This window comes from Danio rerio, chromosome 9 (genome assembly GCF_049306965.1).
Source record: "Danio rerio strain Tuebingen ecotype United States chromosome 9, GRCz12tu, whole genome shotgun sequence".
Taxonomy (NCBI): domain Eukaryota; kingdom Metazoa; phylum Chordata; class Actinopteri; order Cypriniformes; family Danionidae; genus Danio; species Danio rerio.
This window is the reverse complement of record NC_133184.1, coordinates 17,600,128-17,617,856: the sequence shown is the minus strand read 5'-3', so window position 1 is coordinate 17,617,856 and position 17,729 is coordinate 17,600,128. Positions and strand designations below refer to the sequence as shown.

General features: G+C 40.5%; 1 protein-coding gene across 3 annotated transcripts in view; it reads left to right on the top strand.

The window, feature by feature from the left end:
* Positions 1–9,746: 9,746 nt before the first annotated feature.
* The window catches only part of crfb4 (cytokine receptor family member b4), a 136,616-nt gene continuing 128,633 nt past the window's right edge, over positions 9,747–17,729 (top strand). For 2 of the 3 annotated variants that reach the window (XM_068223482.2, XM_073912303.1), the window contains exon 1: positions 9,747–9,871. In XM_068223482.2, coding sequence (XP_068079583.2) covers positions 9,814–9,871 — 58 coding nt within the window. In that variant the 5' untranslated portion in view covers positions 9,747–9,813. The remainder of the gene's footprint in view (positions 9,872–17,729) is intronic. The other variant, NM_001083868.1, reaches the window with a different exon arrangement.

The following is a 17,729-nucleotide window of genomic DNA, read 5'->3' as shown; positions in this document are numbered from 1 at the left end:
GATGGGTGATGTCACCTTCAGCGGGACCGTACCATCCATATCTGCTCCTCGCCGAAGCAGGCAGCCTCCTGCCCAGAACGCTGCTAAGTCCGGCAACGGACCGCGAAGCGCCCTGGGACAGGTCATCTGGAGAAGAAGTCATCTTTCCCCGCTGGACGGCGGAGCCCCATTTCCAACGGCACTTTTTACTGCCATGAAATGAAAGGGCACTTTTCCACTTCCCCCGATGTGACAGCCCGAAATCTGCCAGTCTGAGACAATGTGCTCTCTAGCTCACAGGTTTGGTGCACTCCGCCAGTGGCTCACGAGCGCTGGGATGGTTTCCTTTCCCCAGCCCTCGAGCCCCCTCTCCGGAGTCAGGGTGCGGAGCCAGAGCGAATCGCTCTCCTCCAGCTCTTTCGCACGACCCTTGCGCTTCCCGGATCAGCACACCCGCTCCGCGCTGCCCCACCTCTGGTACATCAGCGGTTGTAGCGGTGACGCCATTAGCGAGGGCTCTGCCTTCCTGGTTAGCGCGGGCCAGCCCCTCGCGGTGGCTCATACGTACAATCAGACTCGGCTATGCGATTCAGTTTGCGAAACGGCCCCCCAAGTTCACGGGAGTGTATTTCTCCAGGGTCAACCCCCTGTCCGCCCCTGTCTTGCGAGAGGGGATTGCTGCCCTCCTGGCAAAGGGTGCAATCGAGCCGGTTCCTCCAGCCGAGATGGAGAGCGGGTTCTACAGCCCATACTTCATCGTACCCAAAAATAGCGGTGGGTCACGGCCAATCCTAGATCTGCACGTTTTGAATCGCTGTCTTTACAAGCTGCCGTTCAGAATGCTTACGCAGAAGCGCATCCTCTGATGCGTTCAACCTCAGGATTGGTTTGCAGCTATAGATCTGGAGGACGCGTATTTCATGTCTCCATTCTTCCGTGCCACTGCCAGTTTCTGCGTTGGCGTTTGACGGTCGAGCGTGGCAATACAAGGTCCTCCCCTTCGGGCTCTCTCTGTCTCCGCGGGTCTTTACCAAACTCGCGGAGGGTGCCTTAGTGCGCTTTCGGCTTGCGGGCATCCGCATACTCAATTATCTCGACGAATGGCTGATTTTAGCCCACTCGCGGGAGCAATTGACTATGCACAGAGACAAGGTGCTCCGGCATCTTCGCCTATTGGGGTTGCAGGTCAACCGAGAAAAGAGCAAACTCGCCCCGGTGCAGAGGATCTCTTTTCTCGGGATGGAGCTGGACTCGGTCACTATGGTAGCGCGCCTCTCCAGAGAGCGGGCTCGCCTGTTGCTGAACTGTCTGAGGGAGCTCGACAGCAAAATAGTGGTCCCACTGAAATACTTTCAGAGGCTCCTGGGGCATATGGCATCCGCTGCAGCTGTCACGCCGCTCGGATTGCTCCATATGAGACCACTTCAGCACTGGCTTCTAGATCGAGTTCCAAGATGCGCATGGCATGCAGGCGCACACAGAGTCTCGTGTCGCTGCACCCTCAGCCCCTGGAACGACCCCTCGTTCCTGCAGGTCGGTAAGCCTCTGGGACAGGCGTCCAGTCATGTTGTTGTTTCAACAGATGCTTCCAACACGGGCTGGGGAGCCGTGTGTCATGGGCATGCAGCTGCGGGCCTGTGGAAAGGTGCCCAGCTGCATTGGCATATCAATCGCCTAGAGCTGTTGGCAGTGTTCCTCGCTCTCCACCGCTTTTTTCCGGTGTTGGAGCAGCAACACGTGCAGGTCAACCGAGAAAAGAGCAAACTCGCCCCGGTGCAGAGGATCTCTTTTCTCGGGATGGAGCTGGACTCGGTCACTATGGTAGCGCGCCTCTCCAGAGAGCGGGCTCGCCTGTTGCTGAACTGTCTGAGGGAGCTCGACAGCAAAATAGTGGTCCCACTGAAATACTTTCAGAGGCTCCTGGGGCATATGGCATCCGCTGCAGCTGTCACGCCGCTCGGATTGCTCCATATGAGACCACTTCAGCACTGGCTTCTAGATCGAGTTCCAAGATGCGCATGGCATGCAGGCGCACACAGAGTCTCGTGTCGCTGCACCCTCAGCCCCTGGAACGACCCCTCGTTCCTGCAGGTCGGTAAGCCTCTGGGACAGGCGTCCAGTCATGTTGTTGTTTCAACAGATGCTTCCAACACGGGCTGGGGAGCCGTGTGTCATGGGCATGCAGCTGCGGGCCTGTGGAAAGGTGCCCAGCTGCATTGGCATATCAATCGCCTAGAGCTGTTGGCAGTGTTCCTCGCTCTCCACCGCTTTTTTCCGGTGTTGGAGCAGCAACACGTGCTGGTCAGGATGGACAGTACAGCGGCGGCAGCGTATATCAACCGCATGGGGGGTACGCGCTCTCGCCGCATGTTCCAGCTCGCCTGCCGTCTGCTCCTCTGGAGTCACCCGTGGCTGGAATTGCTGCGCGCCATTCACATTCCAGCTATGCTCAACCGTGCAGCCGATGCGCTCTCACGGCAGCAAATTCACTCTGGAGAATGGAGACTCCACCCTGAGTCTGTCCAGCTGATATGGGCGCGATTCGGGGAGACCCCGATCGTTATGTTTGCCTCTCCCGAGAACGCTCATTGCCAGTTGTTCTTTTCCCTGACCGAGGGCACTCTCGGCACAGATGCACTGGCCCACAGCTGGCCTCGGGGCACATGCAAGTATGCGTTTCCCCCAGTGAGCCTGCTCGGGCAGCTATTGTGCAAAGTCAGGGAGGACGAGGAGCAGGTTCTGGTAGTTGCGCCCCTCTGGCCCAACCGAATCTGGATATCAGAGATCTCCCTCCTCGCGACGGCCCTCCCCTGGCAGGTCCCTTTGAGAGAGGACCTACTTTCTAAGGGACAGGGCACCATCTGGCACCCTCGCCCCGATCTCTGGAACCTCCATGTGTGGTCCCTAGATGCGAGGAAGACTTAGGTAACCTACCGTCTGCGGTGGTTGATACCATCACTCAGGCTAGAGCCCCCTCCACGAGACGCGCCTACGCCCTGAAGTGGAGTTTTTCACTGAATGGTGCGTTTCTCGCAGAGAAGACCCCCGAACTTGCCAGATCAGTGTTGTGCTCTCTTACTTCTAGAGAAGCTGGAGAGCAGGCTGTCGCCCTCCACTCTCAAGGTTTACATTGCCGCCATCTCCGCTTATCACGATGCGGTAGCTGGCGGCACCGTGGGAAAGCATAACCTCATCATCCGGTTCCTAAGAGGCGCTAGGCAATTAATCCATCTCGCCCCCCTCTCATGCCCTCTTGGGATCTCGCCCTCGTTCTCACGAGCTTGCGTTCAGATCCCTTCGTGACACTCGAATCAGTATCCTTAAGATTCTGTCGAATTTGGGCCGGATTTTTGTCACGTTATCCTGAGACCCTGCCCGTGTTATGTGCCCAAGGTTCCTACCACTCCTTTTAGAGACCAGGTAGTAACCCTGCAAACGCTGCCCCCGGAGGAGGCAGACCCAGCCCTTACCTTACTCTGTCCAGTTAGAGCGCTGCACATTATGTGGACCGTACTCAGTACTTTAGATCATCTGAGCAGCTCTTTGTCTGTTATGGCAATAGGCAGCAGGGAAGTGCCGTGACCAAACCAAGATTATCCCACTGGATTGTGGAGGCCATTTCTTGTGCTTATTTGAGCAGAGGTCAGCCGCGTCCCCCGGGAGTGCGTGCGCACTACACTCGAAGCGTTGCATCCTCTTGGACGCGTGCACGCGGCGCCTCTTTAACAGACATCTGTATAGTTGCGGGCTGGGCGACACCCAACACATTTGCAAGGTTTTACAATCTGCGAGTGAAACCGGTTTCCTCAAGGGTATTAGGTAACCCTTGGTGATTGAGGAAACAACTCGGTGGGGTGTTGTAATACGCTTGTGGGGCCCTTTTTCCTTAACACTGAGAGATGTGCACCTTCCTGTCTGTCAATAAAGTTCCCCGTTCAGTGAGCCCTGCAGATTCCTCCGAGGCCCCCAGCACTGACTCAGCGGAGGAGTCACTTGATGGCCTACTACATTAGGTCTGCCCACTGGTCAGCCCGCGTTTTTGGGTATAGGTGCCGGCTATGCTATGTGCGATCCCCTTTGGCAATCCCATATGCTTTTTCCACCACGGTTCAGTCCCCCCTCTTGGGTGGACCTGTGCCTTCCCTATCCGCTAACCACCTTTATATGCGCACTCCCCCTTCTTAGGGCTAGTCCATATGTATTTCTATTTTGTCTCCCTCATTGGGTGCGGATGGTCTCAGCAGTGTCCTCCCTACTGGGATTGCACACTTCCCAACGTGCTGTCGTATTCCTAGAATTATCTAGACGCTAGCGACTCCCAAAAAAATATAACTATTCCATAAAACTTTTTTTGAAGTGGGGATAAGTTAGGGCCAAGGGCACGTTGGAGGACTGTGCCTTCCATGATTTGGGTATGTCACGCTTGCTTGACTGCCCTCTCATCGGAGGTGTTGGTAAGGTGCAGTCATTATGGCATTTTCCATAGTCTCCCATACGTGGATTTTAACATCAAATCCACTTATAGCACTGGAGTTCCCCAACCGAAGGGGAACGTTCGAGGTTACAAAAGTAACCCTTCGTTCCCCGAGGAGGGGAACGGAAGTGCTATACTCCGTCGCCATAATGACTGTCCCTTAACTGTTTATAAGTCTCTTCAGCTTAAAAGAATGGCGTTTGCTAGCACCAGGTGAGCTTATATGCTGGGATAATTGGCAATGAAGCACACCTGCGCAAGCTTACGCTGCCAATTCATTGTTTTCATTGGCCCGTTCAATACTCTTTCAGACAAGCGGCTTCTGAACCGAAACCTCCCATACGTGGATTTTAACATCAAATCCACTTATAGCACTTCCGTTCCCCTCCTCGGGGAATGAAGGGTTACTTCTGTAACCTCGAACGTTCTACAGCAGGGGTCACCAAACTTGTTCCTGGAGGGCCGGCGTCCTGCAGATTTTAGCTCCAACCCTAATCAAACACACCTGAACAAGCTAATCAAGGTCTTACTAAGTATACTTGAAAGATCCAGACAAGTGTGTTGAGGCAAGTTAAAGCTAAACCCTGCAGGGACACCGGCCCTCCTGGACCGAGATTGGTGACCCCTGTTCTACAGTATCAAATGCCTTGTAGAAGTCAAGAAATAAAACAAACCCATCCTCTTTAATTAAGTGTCCATAATCAACTAGATCTAAGACCAGTCTATGTTCACTTATAACTTGATTCAATCTAAATTTCAATCTATTAGCTATAGCAGATGTAAGAATTTTATAATCCACAATGAGTAGAGTAATCGGCCTTAAATTCTCAATAAATCTTTTATCTTTGTTTGCCTTTGTAATTAAGAATACTCAAGCCCTGTTTCATACTTGTAAGTAAAGTATTAGAATTAAAACACTCTTTTAATGCTGCTAATAACAAATGTTTTATATCCTCCCAAAACAATTTGTAGAAGTTATTAGTCAAACCATCCTGACCAGGAGACTTACCCAAACACATCTTTTTAATAGCTACTTCAAGTTCCTCTAGCTTTAAATCCTCATCAAACATTTCTTTAAATTCAGTATCTATCTGTGGGATATACTCTTTAACCTTTTCTAGAAATTGAACAGCATTATTTTCAGAATATGATGAAGAATAAATATTACTATAAAATAAATACATTTCCTCAGATATCAGTTTAGAATCCATAATTATTGCATCCTTAATAACTAAAGTATGAATTGCATTACTTTGCTGTCTACTCTTTTCTAATTTACAAAAGTAAGCTGTGTTCTTCTCTCCTTCTTCCACCCATTTTGCCCGAGACCTTACAAAATCTCCTTGTGCTTTCATTACATACATGCTGTCTAATTTAGCTTGAAGAGTGATTAACTTTTCCACATCTTTAACCTTATCATGTGTGTTACAGCAAGCATTAATTTCCTGAATTATTCTTAATTCTTTTAGCAATATATCACTTCTCTTTTGTTTACCAAAACAAATTGAAATTTCCCTTGTTTTAAATTTAAAGTATTCCCATTTAATCCCACTGGAATTTAAAGAGACATCATTCTCAACCTCACTAATTAGGTTTCTAATTTGACTACTATAAACTTTATCCTTTAAAAGTTCTGCATTGAACTTCCAATAGTCTTTCTTAGTAGTATTTTTGTTTACTGGTGTCAAAGTTAATGAAATCACACAGTGATCTGCCAATGGTGCAGCAGAAATTAAAACCTGGTTCGCAAACTCAAGATATTCCTCAGTTATGAGCCAAAAATCTATTCGTGACCTAGAGGACCCATTAGGTTTGACCCAAGAAAACTGATTAGTATTAGGATTCTTGACTCTCCATACATCTATAAGAGAGTTAACTTGGCAAAATTCCTGAATAATACTATTAAGATGATGACTTGTAAAACTAGAAGGAGATCTATCCATCCATTCATTAGGTGCCAAGTTAAAATCACCTCCAATTAGTACCAAATTTGTATTAAATTTCTATTCAAATTGTAAAACAACCTTTGTTAAATCGGATAATAAAGACTTGTTTTGCCCAGCACTATTATAGCCATACACATTCACTATAATAACAAAAATACCTTCAATGATTAATCACATCAGTAAGCCAATGACCATAATCATCAGACTGAAAAGTCACAACCTTCCCAGGACAATTGTTGAGGCATATGGCGACACCTGCTGATCGATTAGAGCCATGACTGAACAAAATTGTGTCTCCCCACATTATTTTTCAAAAAGCTTCATCTTCAGCAGTAGAATGAGTCTCTTGAGGAAACAAAAACTGTGATTTCTGCCCCATAGCAAACAAAAATATAGTTTTCCTTTTTACTTTGTCCTTTAGACTCCTTGCATTCAGTGAACAAAAAGATAAACTAGATTTTAGTGAAAACATATTCCACTGGAACTCACAGTGAACAAAGAAATAATGTCACAGAACAGTCAGTGTAGAATTGGAAGAATAAAAAAAAAAAACTTGCAACGCAAAAAGAGTCTCTGAATAATAAGCTTTTCCCTTATTCAAACCTTTCATCATCCTGGAAAAATTTGCTTTCCCTCAATAAAGGCAAATGGACCCCGAAAGTACGCCACTTTCCCTTCTGCTCGAGCTTGTTTAATGCGTGGCCAAAGCACTTGCCTCGCCTCTTTGTTCTCTCTAATTAAATCCTCCGCAAAATGACAGCCTGCCTCGTTGCACACTGATGATCCTTTGGACAGTATCGAGATTTGATCTCTGTAGATTCTCTTTGAAAGCTGCATGATGATTTGACGTGTGCGATTACCTTCTCTCCCGCCAATTCGATGGACTGTGTCAACCGCTTCTTCTATTTCCCAGGGCACGCCAGGTGCAATATTGGAGAGCAAGGTGATCACTACTTCTTACTACGATCACTACTTACTACGTTCATGATAAACTGCCATGCTTGTGATTTTGCAGAGTGTGTGTCATGTGTAGAGGTCTTAAAATATTGGCACAAAACAGACACCTTAACAAATTACAAACCTGTTTTAATCATAAATCTTAATAGACAACTGTTTACAGCTGTCAACATCACGTCTTAAGGCTGATTTATACTTCTGCGTCAAACACCGGCGTATGCTACGTTGCTGACGCATAGCCCTTCGCCGTGGCCGTCACTGACGTGCACCTCTCAAAAAATGTAACTACACGTCGCAACGACGCATAGCGTAAGCTCTGTGATTGGTCGGCTTGGTAGCGCTGACGAGTCTGGGCGGGACCGAGAGCCGCGCGAATGGCGCGAGCGATTGTTTACAAGTGTGGAGTACCGTGAAGGAGCTCCGAATGGAAAGTTTTATTTCGTGTTTACCTCATAGTTAAAGTTGTTGCACGTCCGCCAGTTCCTGCCTCAAAATGAGCGAGTTTGAGCCACTTGTACATCCCGGAAGTGTTCAGGAAAAGCAAAAAAGCAGCGAAGAAACTCGACACAGAGTAACATTTTCACCTCACTGCCAACTAGCGTTTCGGAAGTGTTAATGCAGACCGACAGAGACAGCGCGCAGAAGTATAAATGCACAGCCACGTGCGTTGCATGCGCCGTGGGTTACGCCGGTCACCTGACGCAGAAGTATAAATCAGGCTTTACTGTCGCCATTGCAAAGCGTTTGGTGATTGCTGATTGGCCAAAGGATGTGACCAGAAAGAAAACCTTTGACCAATGAAAAACCTTTTGCCACGCCCCAACCGGAAAAAAAACTTTGACCAATGAAAAACCTTTTACCACACCCCTACCTTTGCCACGCCCATTTCTCTAGACTGCAGCTACCCATTCTAGAATTCTGGCGCCGTTTTCATATAAAATTAAAAGGGGACTGAGGTTATAATTCAGTGTACAGTTTATGAGCTAGTTGCAAAAGTTTTAGGGGGGCTGAGTAGAAATATAGAGGAGCTACAGCGTCCCTAAAGAGGCCCAGCAACGCCCATGAAAAGTACCCTTAGGTTTTGTACCAACTCTTGAGTTGTTTTATTATGCCACCTTGTGGCTACTGCATGAACTGCATCATAATCAGTTTGTATTATTTACATATCATGTCAAAAAATCGGTGTTCAAATAAGAATAAAACAGAATATAACATAAATTCTTTGATGCCTGAGTTGGGATTTTTTTTATTAAATTGTGCCTATGTAGGCTATTTAAAAATATAATCAATACTGATGCTAAGGAATGACCCCTATTTACAAATATATATTTTTGATAACTCAAGAAGTTATATGTTCTAAAAAATCTAAAATAGTATTAGGCCAGTTCTCTGCTCATTTCAAGAAAAAAAAAAAACTATTTCATTATGTTTAGTGGTCTGTTAGCAATTTATGAAATCATACTAATAAATATTTATTAAACAACACAAGTTCTTATTTATCACTCGTACGCCAATTCTTATTTATGACAATTATTACATCATTATTACATCAAAAGTTATTTGCAATTTGCTGCATGAAACAACATGCTAGTTATTTTTATACCCCTATAGACATTGCTTATATTATTCCAGTTGTAATCCTGTGTCTAATGATGGTTACATGTGCACATCTTAACTTTTGTGTTGTCTGTTTACTACTAATAAACCTACAACGTTCTCTAACTCTTCAAGTGTGTCATCACGGAAATATTCCCAATAATCTGTCAGTCCCAGGCTCCCAGCACCAATTAAATAACCCTGGCCCCTGCTTATTCTAATTTCTATTCCACTGGATATAGTATTGTTCATATCCTTCACATCTGTGAATTTCCTCTGTAGAATAATTAAAATATTTGTTTTGTCCATGTTTAAAAAGCAAGGAACAAAGATTTTAAATTTGGCACAATTATTGTGTTACTTGATTACGTTTTATGTTTCACAGAAGAGATAGCCTAATGTTTATTTTGTGCAATTTCAATTGAAATACTTAAACAACAACAACAACGACGACGACGACGACGACAACAACAACAGAAAGACGTATTCTGAATTACATTTAGATAAATAAGTTTATTTTTAGGCACTTTTGTGCCCTTTTAGGTCTTTCTGTCCCTCTTCATTATAACAGAAAAACAGAGAAAAAAACAATAAAATGAACGTTATATAAAAAATATAGATACCAGGTATACACATATATATAATAAACCCCTCTGAAGCTTAAACCTTTGTCTGCTTTACAGTTTGACACCTCCCCTTACACGGGGTTTCTTTTAAACGTACGCTACGTACATGATGACTTGACTTTTTTCTTTCCCTTTCTTTTTAGAACTCGCTTATTCCTCTTCCTCGTTCACAAGTGTCATACCCGTTCTCAGCGTGCGCACTTCATACCAAGGGATTCTGTCAAATTGAGGAAGAATGTCCGCTTTTATCAGTTTTTCTGTTGTCTTGTTTAATATCATCGGTGTCATCACAGGTAAGTTTCATTTGTTAAAGGTTTACACATATACAACGAATTGTTGTCTGGTAATACTTCACGTATAGGGATTAAAACTGTATATCTGTATCTCAGGGGAAAACCAGTCTAGCAGTTCGCCTAACTTCCTGTTTGTTGTTAACGTTACTGGACGATTTAAACAGGAACATTTACAGAGTCAAACTGTTTTACATGTGTGTGCCTCAATCTTTTTCGCCTCAATGTAAACCTTATCACTTAATTAATTTTGTATTCACGAGCTTATACGGTCCGTGTACAATCAGGGTGTTTTTCACTACGGTCAAGCCAGCCGCGGTTCGGAAAAACACAGTCAAGCCAGCCGCGCTTAATATTTTGGTGCGCGCGCATTATTATCACTACGGTAATGTCAGCAGCCACACAGAGAGCGCTCCACAAGAGCATCCATTTCGCCCATAACAGAGAGATAACAACGAAACATTAGTTTCTCCCACTTTTCTCCCACGTATGCTTTATTAAACATTTTATTAGCTCTTCTTTGACAGTGCTGTTATTTTAAGAAATTGGTGTATGGGCTTACCTGTAATTTTCTTTAAGTTTATCTTTTTGCTTAAAGTGGTTTTATAGCAGATCAAACGGACAGAATAAATATACTATTTATTCTAAATATACTAAATACCCAGAATGCGTTTCTATTTCTCCTAGCCAACTACAGTACATTGCAAATAAGGTTAAATGCAATTTTATAAAACGTGGCTAACCTCAGAAAGTGAAAACAATCATAAAGTAGTCCAACAAAACATTGTTTGAGTTACAAATATATGTTTATTTCATTTAAAGGGGATTTAAAAAGGTATGCTTCTTTCAGTATATGGGATATGGGGCGTTACTACACTTTAGATGACTGTAAAGACCTTAATTTGTTATAAGTAGAATAGAACAACAATATCTGATGCAGGAAGTCTACTGTATGCATACATCATATGAAGCCTGTCTTTCTGCAGCATTTTGGACTAATGTACCATTAACTCACTTTAAAGTGCTATAAAGAAATAAGTAGAAAAAAAACAAAGCTTGGTTCTGATACAGGATGTACATGCATACTCATGTGAAAGACCTACAGATGTTACTACTTCAATGTGTTCCTTGTGCCGCCATTCATACCGCGGCGACGGCGGTACTTGATGCGCCAGCAGCATTTGACCGCTGGGTGGCACTTTAACCACAAATATTCAGCTTTGCCTTTTCACGATGCTAAACAGACTGTTCTGTAGGCGTAGCTTACTGTATGTGATGTGATGTGTTCAATTAAAATATAATTTTAATTTAGTTTTTCTGGTAATAGACATGCTCTTACACTATACTATGCTGCAGAAAAGATACATGGTGAGAAGTCAAAAAGCAAATATAAGAATTAAGTTATTAGCCTTCAGTGCCCGATTAAATTGCGTTGGGGTGAAAATAATGTTTTGATTTCTTTGACTATCATGGCAATGTTATTATCTCAAATCTTAAACGTGCGCATATAAAAAACAGCAAAATAATATAGATTATTCTGCCGGTAGAGCACATCACCTCACAGTTGTGAACTTGCGATCACCTCAACTTACATTTAAAATTTGTTTACCTGGTTTATTGTAAACTTTTTAAGTGCAAAGAGGATTCGTTTTGGAAAATAGAATTGAAGAAATGAAAGACAACTAAAGTGAAAGCATAAACATTCAGTACAAATAAGTAGTCTTAAATAAATAAATAAATAAATAAATAAATAAATAAATAAAGCAGTCTTTTAGTCTAAATATAGAGAGATGTAGTTTGCTATTTTGATAGGACTAAGACAAGATATTTTCATTTATGTTTTTAATTTACGTTTTTATTTACATTTTCGTTGTTGATTATATTTTACTATCTCATTTTATGTTTCAATTATAGTACATAATAATAAACGAATAATGAAAATAAATAAATAATGAAAATAGGACATAAATTAAGTCTGGCAGGTTTATTTTTAATAATTTAGTTTCAGTTCCGTTTTTTTGTTTCAAAACGTCAATGTTCTGCTTTAAAGTATAACGGTTTTGTTTTGTTTTTTTACTTAATGGCTCAGTAAGTTTTGTATTTTAATTTCATATTCAGTCACCTTGCATATGCGTGTGAAATATAATGCCGCATAACCGCGGAAAAAGAAGAAAAGGCTGTCGGTTAAAGCTAATCAAAATTAGCTATATTAAAATACAGCATTTATGTTAATACAGGCAGAGTGTGAACAAACTCAAGGCTAAGATATGCGCTTGTTTTTTTAATGCATTTAAAAATAAATGCTATATAAATAAATGTTTTTTTTTTTTTTTTTACTTTTTTTGTATGGTAAAGGACAATGCACATTATGTTATTGATGTAAACTTAGGCTAAAACTTACCATTGATAAACGTGACCTACCTCAAGCAGATCACTTAAAGTGTAATAAAAATAATGTTGCAGCAGGACATAAACGAAGTCCCGCAAGTTTATTTTTAATAATTTAGTTTCAGTACTATTAACTGTTTCAAAACGTCAATGTTCTGCTTTAAAGTATAACGGTTTTGTTTTGTTTTTTTACTTAATGGCTCAGTAAGTTTTGTATTTTAATTTCATATTCAGTCACCTTGCATATGCGTGTGAAATATAATGCCGCATAACCGCGGAAAAAGAAGAAAAGGCTGTCGGTTAAAGCTAATCAAAATTAGCTATATTAAAATACAGCATTTATGTTAATACAGGCAGAGTGTGAACAAACTCAAGGCTAAGATATGCGCTTGTTTTTTTAATGCATTTAAAAATAAATGCTATATAAATAAATGTTTTTTTTTTTTTTTTTACTTTTTTTGTATGGTAAAGGACAATGCACATTATGTTATTGATGTAAACTTAGGCTAAAACTTACCATTGATAAACGTGACCTACCTCAAGCAGATCACTTAAAGTGTAATAAAAATAATGTTGCAGCAGGACATAAACGAAGTCCCGCAAGTTTATTTTTAATAATTTAGTTTCAGTACTATTAACTTTTTTTTTCTCAAAACATCAATAGCACCTTCAATAATCTAAACATTAAAGATAGACCGCAAGATGTGTTGAGTGGCTATATGTGGTGAAGAACGATGGCAAAGCTAAGTGTGATTATTGTAATAAACTAATAAGTTATAAAGCAGAGAGTCCCGACCAACAGGACTGACTTAGCATATGCGGTTGGCTCATTCTTCACGAATATAGAATTAAAATAATGGCGCGTTAGGTTCATTGTGCATCCCGCAGGTGCAACCAACAAGAGTTGTGCATTTTAGTTTAACTTTTTTGAGCGTTATAAGCAGCTCGGTGTTAGTTTTTAATTAAATATATCGAGCCGAAACTAAGCAGCGCATTCTCTCCGCCTCCTCCTTTATAACCAGCGGGACACGCTACTGAAGCAGGAGACACTCCGTCGTTCATAATCTTAGCTGATGTGTCGGAGTCGAAAGAATATATCAAAGAGGAATGTTCTTTTTACAGTGCCGATATGTTTAATCTTTTTTTCCCTGTCATTTCTCTTCAGCAAATTATATTTTTAAAGCTGCTTGATTCTTTTAAAACCGAAAGCAGAGCCCGTCAATTGGTGTTTTTTCATAAGATACTCCTTTATTAATGTTTTATTTTATGAGTGTCTTTAATGTGCTTTTTAATAGTTTTATTTTATTCAAAGCAGCGCCTAAAAGCCAATTTATCCTCAAATCGTGGCATGCGAGCGATGTCATATCGCATATATTGCCTTTTTTTCTGATCTTTTTGCATAAAGGTTTTAATCAAAAGACAGGTAATTTAATTACTTTCGATGTGCTAAAATATTTGTTAAATAAATGTTATTAAAAAAAGGCATATGCAATGTGCTCTGACGGGTAAAATCAGATTCTTTCTCTCTTTCAAGTTCAAAGCAAATTTGAATGCCAAAGGATTTTAGATGCATATACAAGACTATATGTAGTATATTAACATCAACAAATTAATAAAATAAGTAGCAAATGAGAAATAAATGACAGACAAGTTGATAAAAACAGACATTATCTCTAAAAGTTATCAGAATTGCAAGATTAAAACAGCTGAATATAGGCCTAAAATAAATCTAGAAAGCTTGCGCACTGATATTTATTCTTTTTTTTTTTTCGAATAACGAACAATTTCAACCGCGGGGAGATACCGACAGCTTGATTTGCAGTATTTTCTAACATGTTAGAAGAGGGCAGCGGACATGGCTGCCGGTGGGGAAGCGGTTGTGCCCTCAGCAGCTGATTGAGACGGAGCTGCATATCAAGTGCACTAAATAGGGCTCAACCTGTGCAGTGCACATGCCCTTTTTAGTCTTGGATAGAAAGTGCCCTTCCAAAATGATCAAAAGTGCCCCCGCGACGCGGCACACCCTCGCTCCCGCCCTTCAGTAGGCGCGCAACAACACCGCTCTTGACAACACCACGTCAACACCGCTCTTCAGTACTCGCGCAACAACAACCCCCATATTTGTTTGCACTACTGCCCTTTTTGCCCTTTTTGTCTTGTTTGTGAGACGCGACGCTGCACTGCTTTGGCAAAACGAACGTACAGTTACTTGTCATGCCAATAAAGCACCTCAAATGTGAAAATGTGAAAATAGCCTAGGCAACAAATAAATAGTAGTCTAATAATAACAAAAAATGCCCTTTTCATTTTCATACAATAGGCCTATGTGTGGGTTTTGACAATATGTGTTTAATTAAGCTATAAAGATTTGCCTATCAGATGAAATGCATAGTAAAATATGAAATAAATGTCTCTTTTGCTGAATATTTAATTAATCTATTTAATATTTTAAAAATCAACTCCTTTTTGCCCAGAGAAAGACGCGCGCGGCACTAGTGGACATGGGGTGCTTTCCCCGGCTGAACTATGCACAGTTTGGGGAAAAAAAGGATATAGTGATGCATGTTTCCCAAAACCCCTAGTTTCTCTGTCGCAGATCCATCATTTGAATCACGTTGTAAGTAAAACGCACATAATGATAAAGCACACCATCATCACGAGGGCAATTAAATAAAGACAACCTAAACATATTTTTAATTGTTTATTTATGTAATGTGAGTTTTTATAACTTTGTTCTTTAAATTATTTCAATATAACTTAGGCTATTCTATCGTGATAACACCATAAAAGGCCTTCAATGCATTGATATAGGTAATAGGGATACAATGAAAAGCCGATTTCACTATTGACCCTGTTTTTATTCATTGACGGCTTCCCAACGCCGCAATTCTGTTGCGCGAAAAAAAGCTGCTGCAAATAAGCAAATTTATGACAATACACATTTAATAGTTTCATGAAAGTAGTTGCTGGTGTGCTTCATCTGCGTGATTCTGATTTGACATTCTTCCGCTAAACTTGCTCTATGTTGAGGTGTGAATGGGCTGTGCTCTTTGCTATTGATGCTAAGGCATCAAGGTGTAAATGAGCTATAGTTCTCTTTGCAACTTTCAATTTTGAGGTGGGGGAAGTGGGAAGAGGCAATTCAAATGTACCATCTCTAAAAATAAAAAGGTCGCTTACGCGGAATTTGTGTTTAAAGATTATTACCTTATTTTTATTTTATTATTATTAATTTATTCATTCATTCTTCATTCATTTTCTTTTCGGTTTAGTCCCTTTATTAGTCTGTGATCGCCACAGCGGAATGAACCGTCAACTTATCCAGCATATGTTTTACGCAGTGGATGGCTTCGGGACGGAGTGAAAGGAAAGGCGGAATTTGCCCCGAGTCTGGGAAAGATGGCTTGCCGTAATTACACTAGTTTTCCTATCGCACACATGCGCCAAACACATAAACAAATAAATAAAAAAGGGAAAGAAAACATCTAGCCTTGAGGTCTTTTTGCTTATAATCGCCCTTATGTTTCCGTTTTAAATGTAAGGCTGTTGCATAAAATAATACAATTTTAATTTATAAGTTACTTTGCTGCGTCCCCCTTGATGTTACAATAACGCATAATAATCTCCACACCATATTAAAGACACAGCAGACATAAAGGTTGTGTGTGAGAGCCCGAGCAAAAAAGGATCAGAAATTGATCACGCACGCACAGGAAAAAAGGCAATTATGCAACACATGACATGCATCGCTCTCAATTGACGGGCTCTGCTTTCTGTTTTAACATAATCAAGCAGCTTAAAAAATAATTTGATGAAGAGAAATGACAGGAAAAAAAGTAATAAAAAAAATAAAAAGATTAAACGTATCGGGACTGTTAAAAGAACATTCCTCTTTAATATATTCTTTCGACTCAGATACATCAGCTAAGATTATGAATGACGGAGTAGGCTATCTCTCCTGCTTGCCTCAGCAGCGTGTGTCCAGCTGGTTATGAACGAGGAGGTGGAGAGAATGCGCTGTTTAGTTTCGGTTTGATATAAAAACTAACACCGAACTGCTTATAACGCTCAAAAAGTTAAACTAAAATGCACAACCCTTGTTGGTTGCACCCGCAAGTTGTGTTATTTATATTTGTGGCTGTTAAGTTATACATATATTGAGATACTGAGCCATTACAAGTAAAAAAAACAACAACAAAAAACTAAAATTTTACTTTAAAGAAGAACAGACGTTTTGAGAAAAAAAAACTGAACAGAACTGGAACTAAATTATCAAAACTAAACTTGCAGGACTTCGTTTATGTCCTGCGGCAACTTTATTTTTATAACACTTTTTTTTTTTGCCCCGAGTCTGGGAAAGATGGCTTGCCGTCATTACACCGATCGCACACGAGTTACATGCGTCAAACACATAAATAAATAAATAAATAAATAAATAAATAAATAAATAAATAAATAAATAAATAAATAAATAAATAAATAAATAAATAAATAAATAAGGGAAAGAAAACATCTAACCTTATAGGCTGAGGTCTTTTTGCTTATAATCGCCCTTATGTTTCCGTTTTAAAGGCTGTTGCATAATACAATTTTAATTTATAAGTGACTTTGTTGCTTCCCCTTGATGTTTCAATAACGCATTATAATCTATACACCATATTAAAGACAACAGAAAGACATAAATCTTTACAAATTACCTGTCCCCTTTTGTAGACTCAAAACAAGTGTCAAATCTTGAAAAAATTGCCTGAGCCATATTAAAATATAATTTAAAGAATTATTATTGGATAAAACCGCATTAAATAAATAAAACAATATAAAACAAGCAAAAGCAAGCTATAACAGTTTAGGTATAGGTCTATGTAGCCTACATAAATGAAACCGTTAAAGTCAAATTAAACTTTCATTTTACAAGATATTTTTTTTTTTAAGATTTTAGATATTTTCTAAAAACAATAAACACCAGAGAAAGTTTAAATAATTATATAGTGGTTACGATGATAATAATTAAATCGTTCAAACAGAGCATTTTTTGGGGAGAGTGAAAGCAGAATGCGACCTTTTGATGAATTAGCTCTAACCTTTGACAGTTTTTTTTTCTTTCCGCGGTTATGCGCGCATTATATTTCAAATGCATATGCAAGGTGACTAAAATTGAAATTAAAATACAAAACATACTGGGCCATTAAGTAAAAAAACAAAACAACAGTTATACTTTAAAGAGAACTTTAAAGAGAACATTGTTGTTTTGAAACAAAAAAAATAACTGAAAACTATTAAAAATAAACCTGCGAGATATGTCCTGCGGCAAAATTATTTTATGAAGCAGTGTTCAACTTAAGCTCTTTAGACCATGCATGCGCCTGACCGTTTCTTAGTGTTTCACCACATGTCCTTAAATACATAAGGCCTATTTTTATTATTTTTCATTATTCGTTTATTATTATGTACAATAATTGTGACATAAAATTAA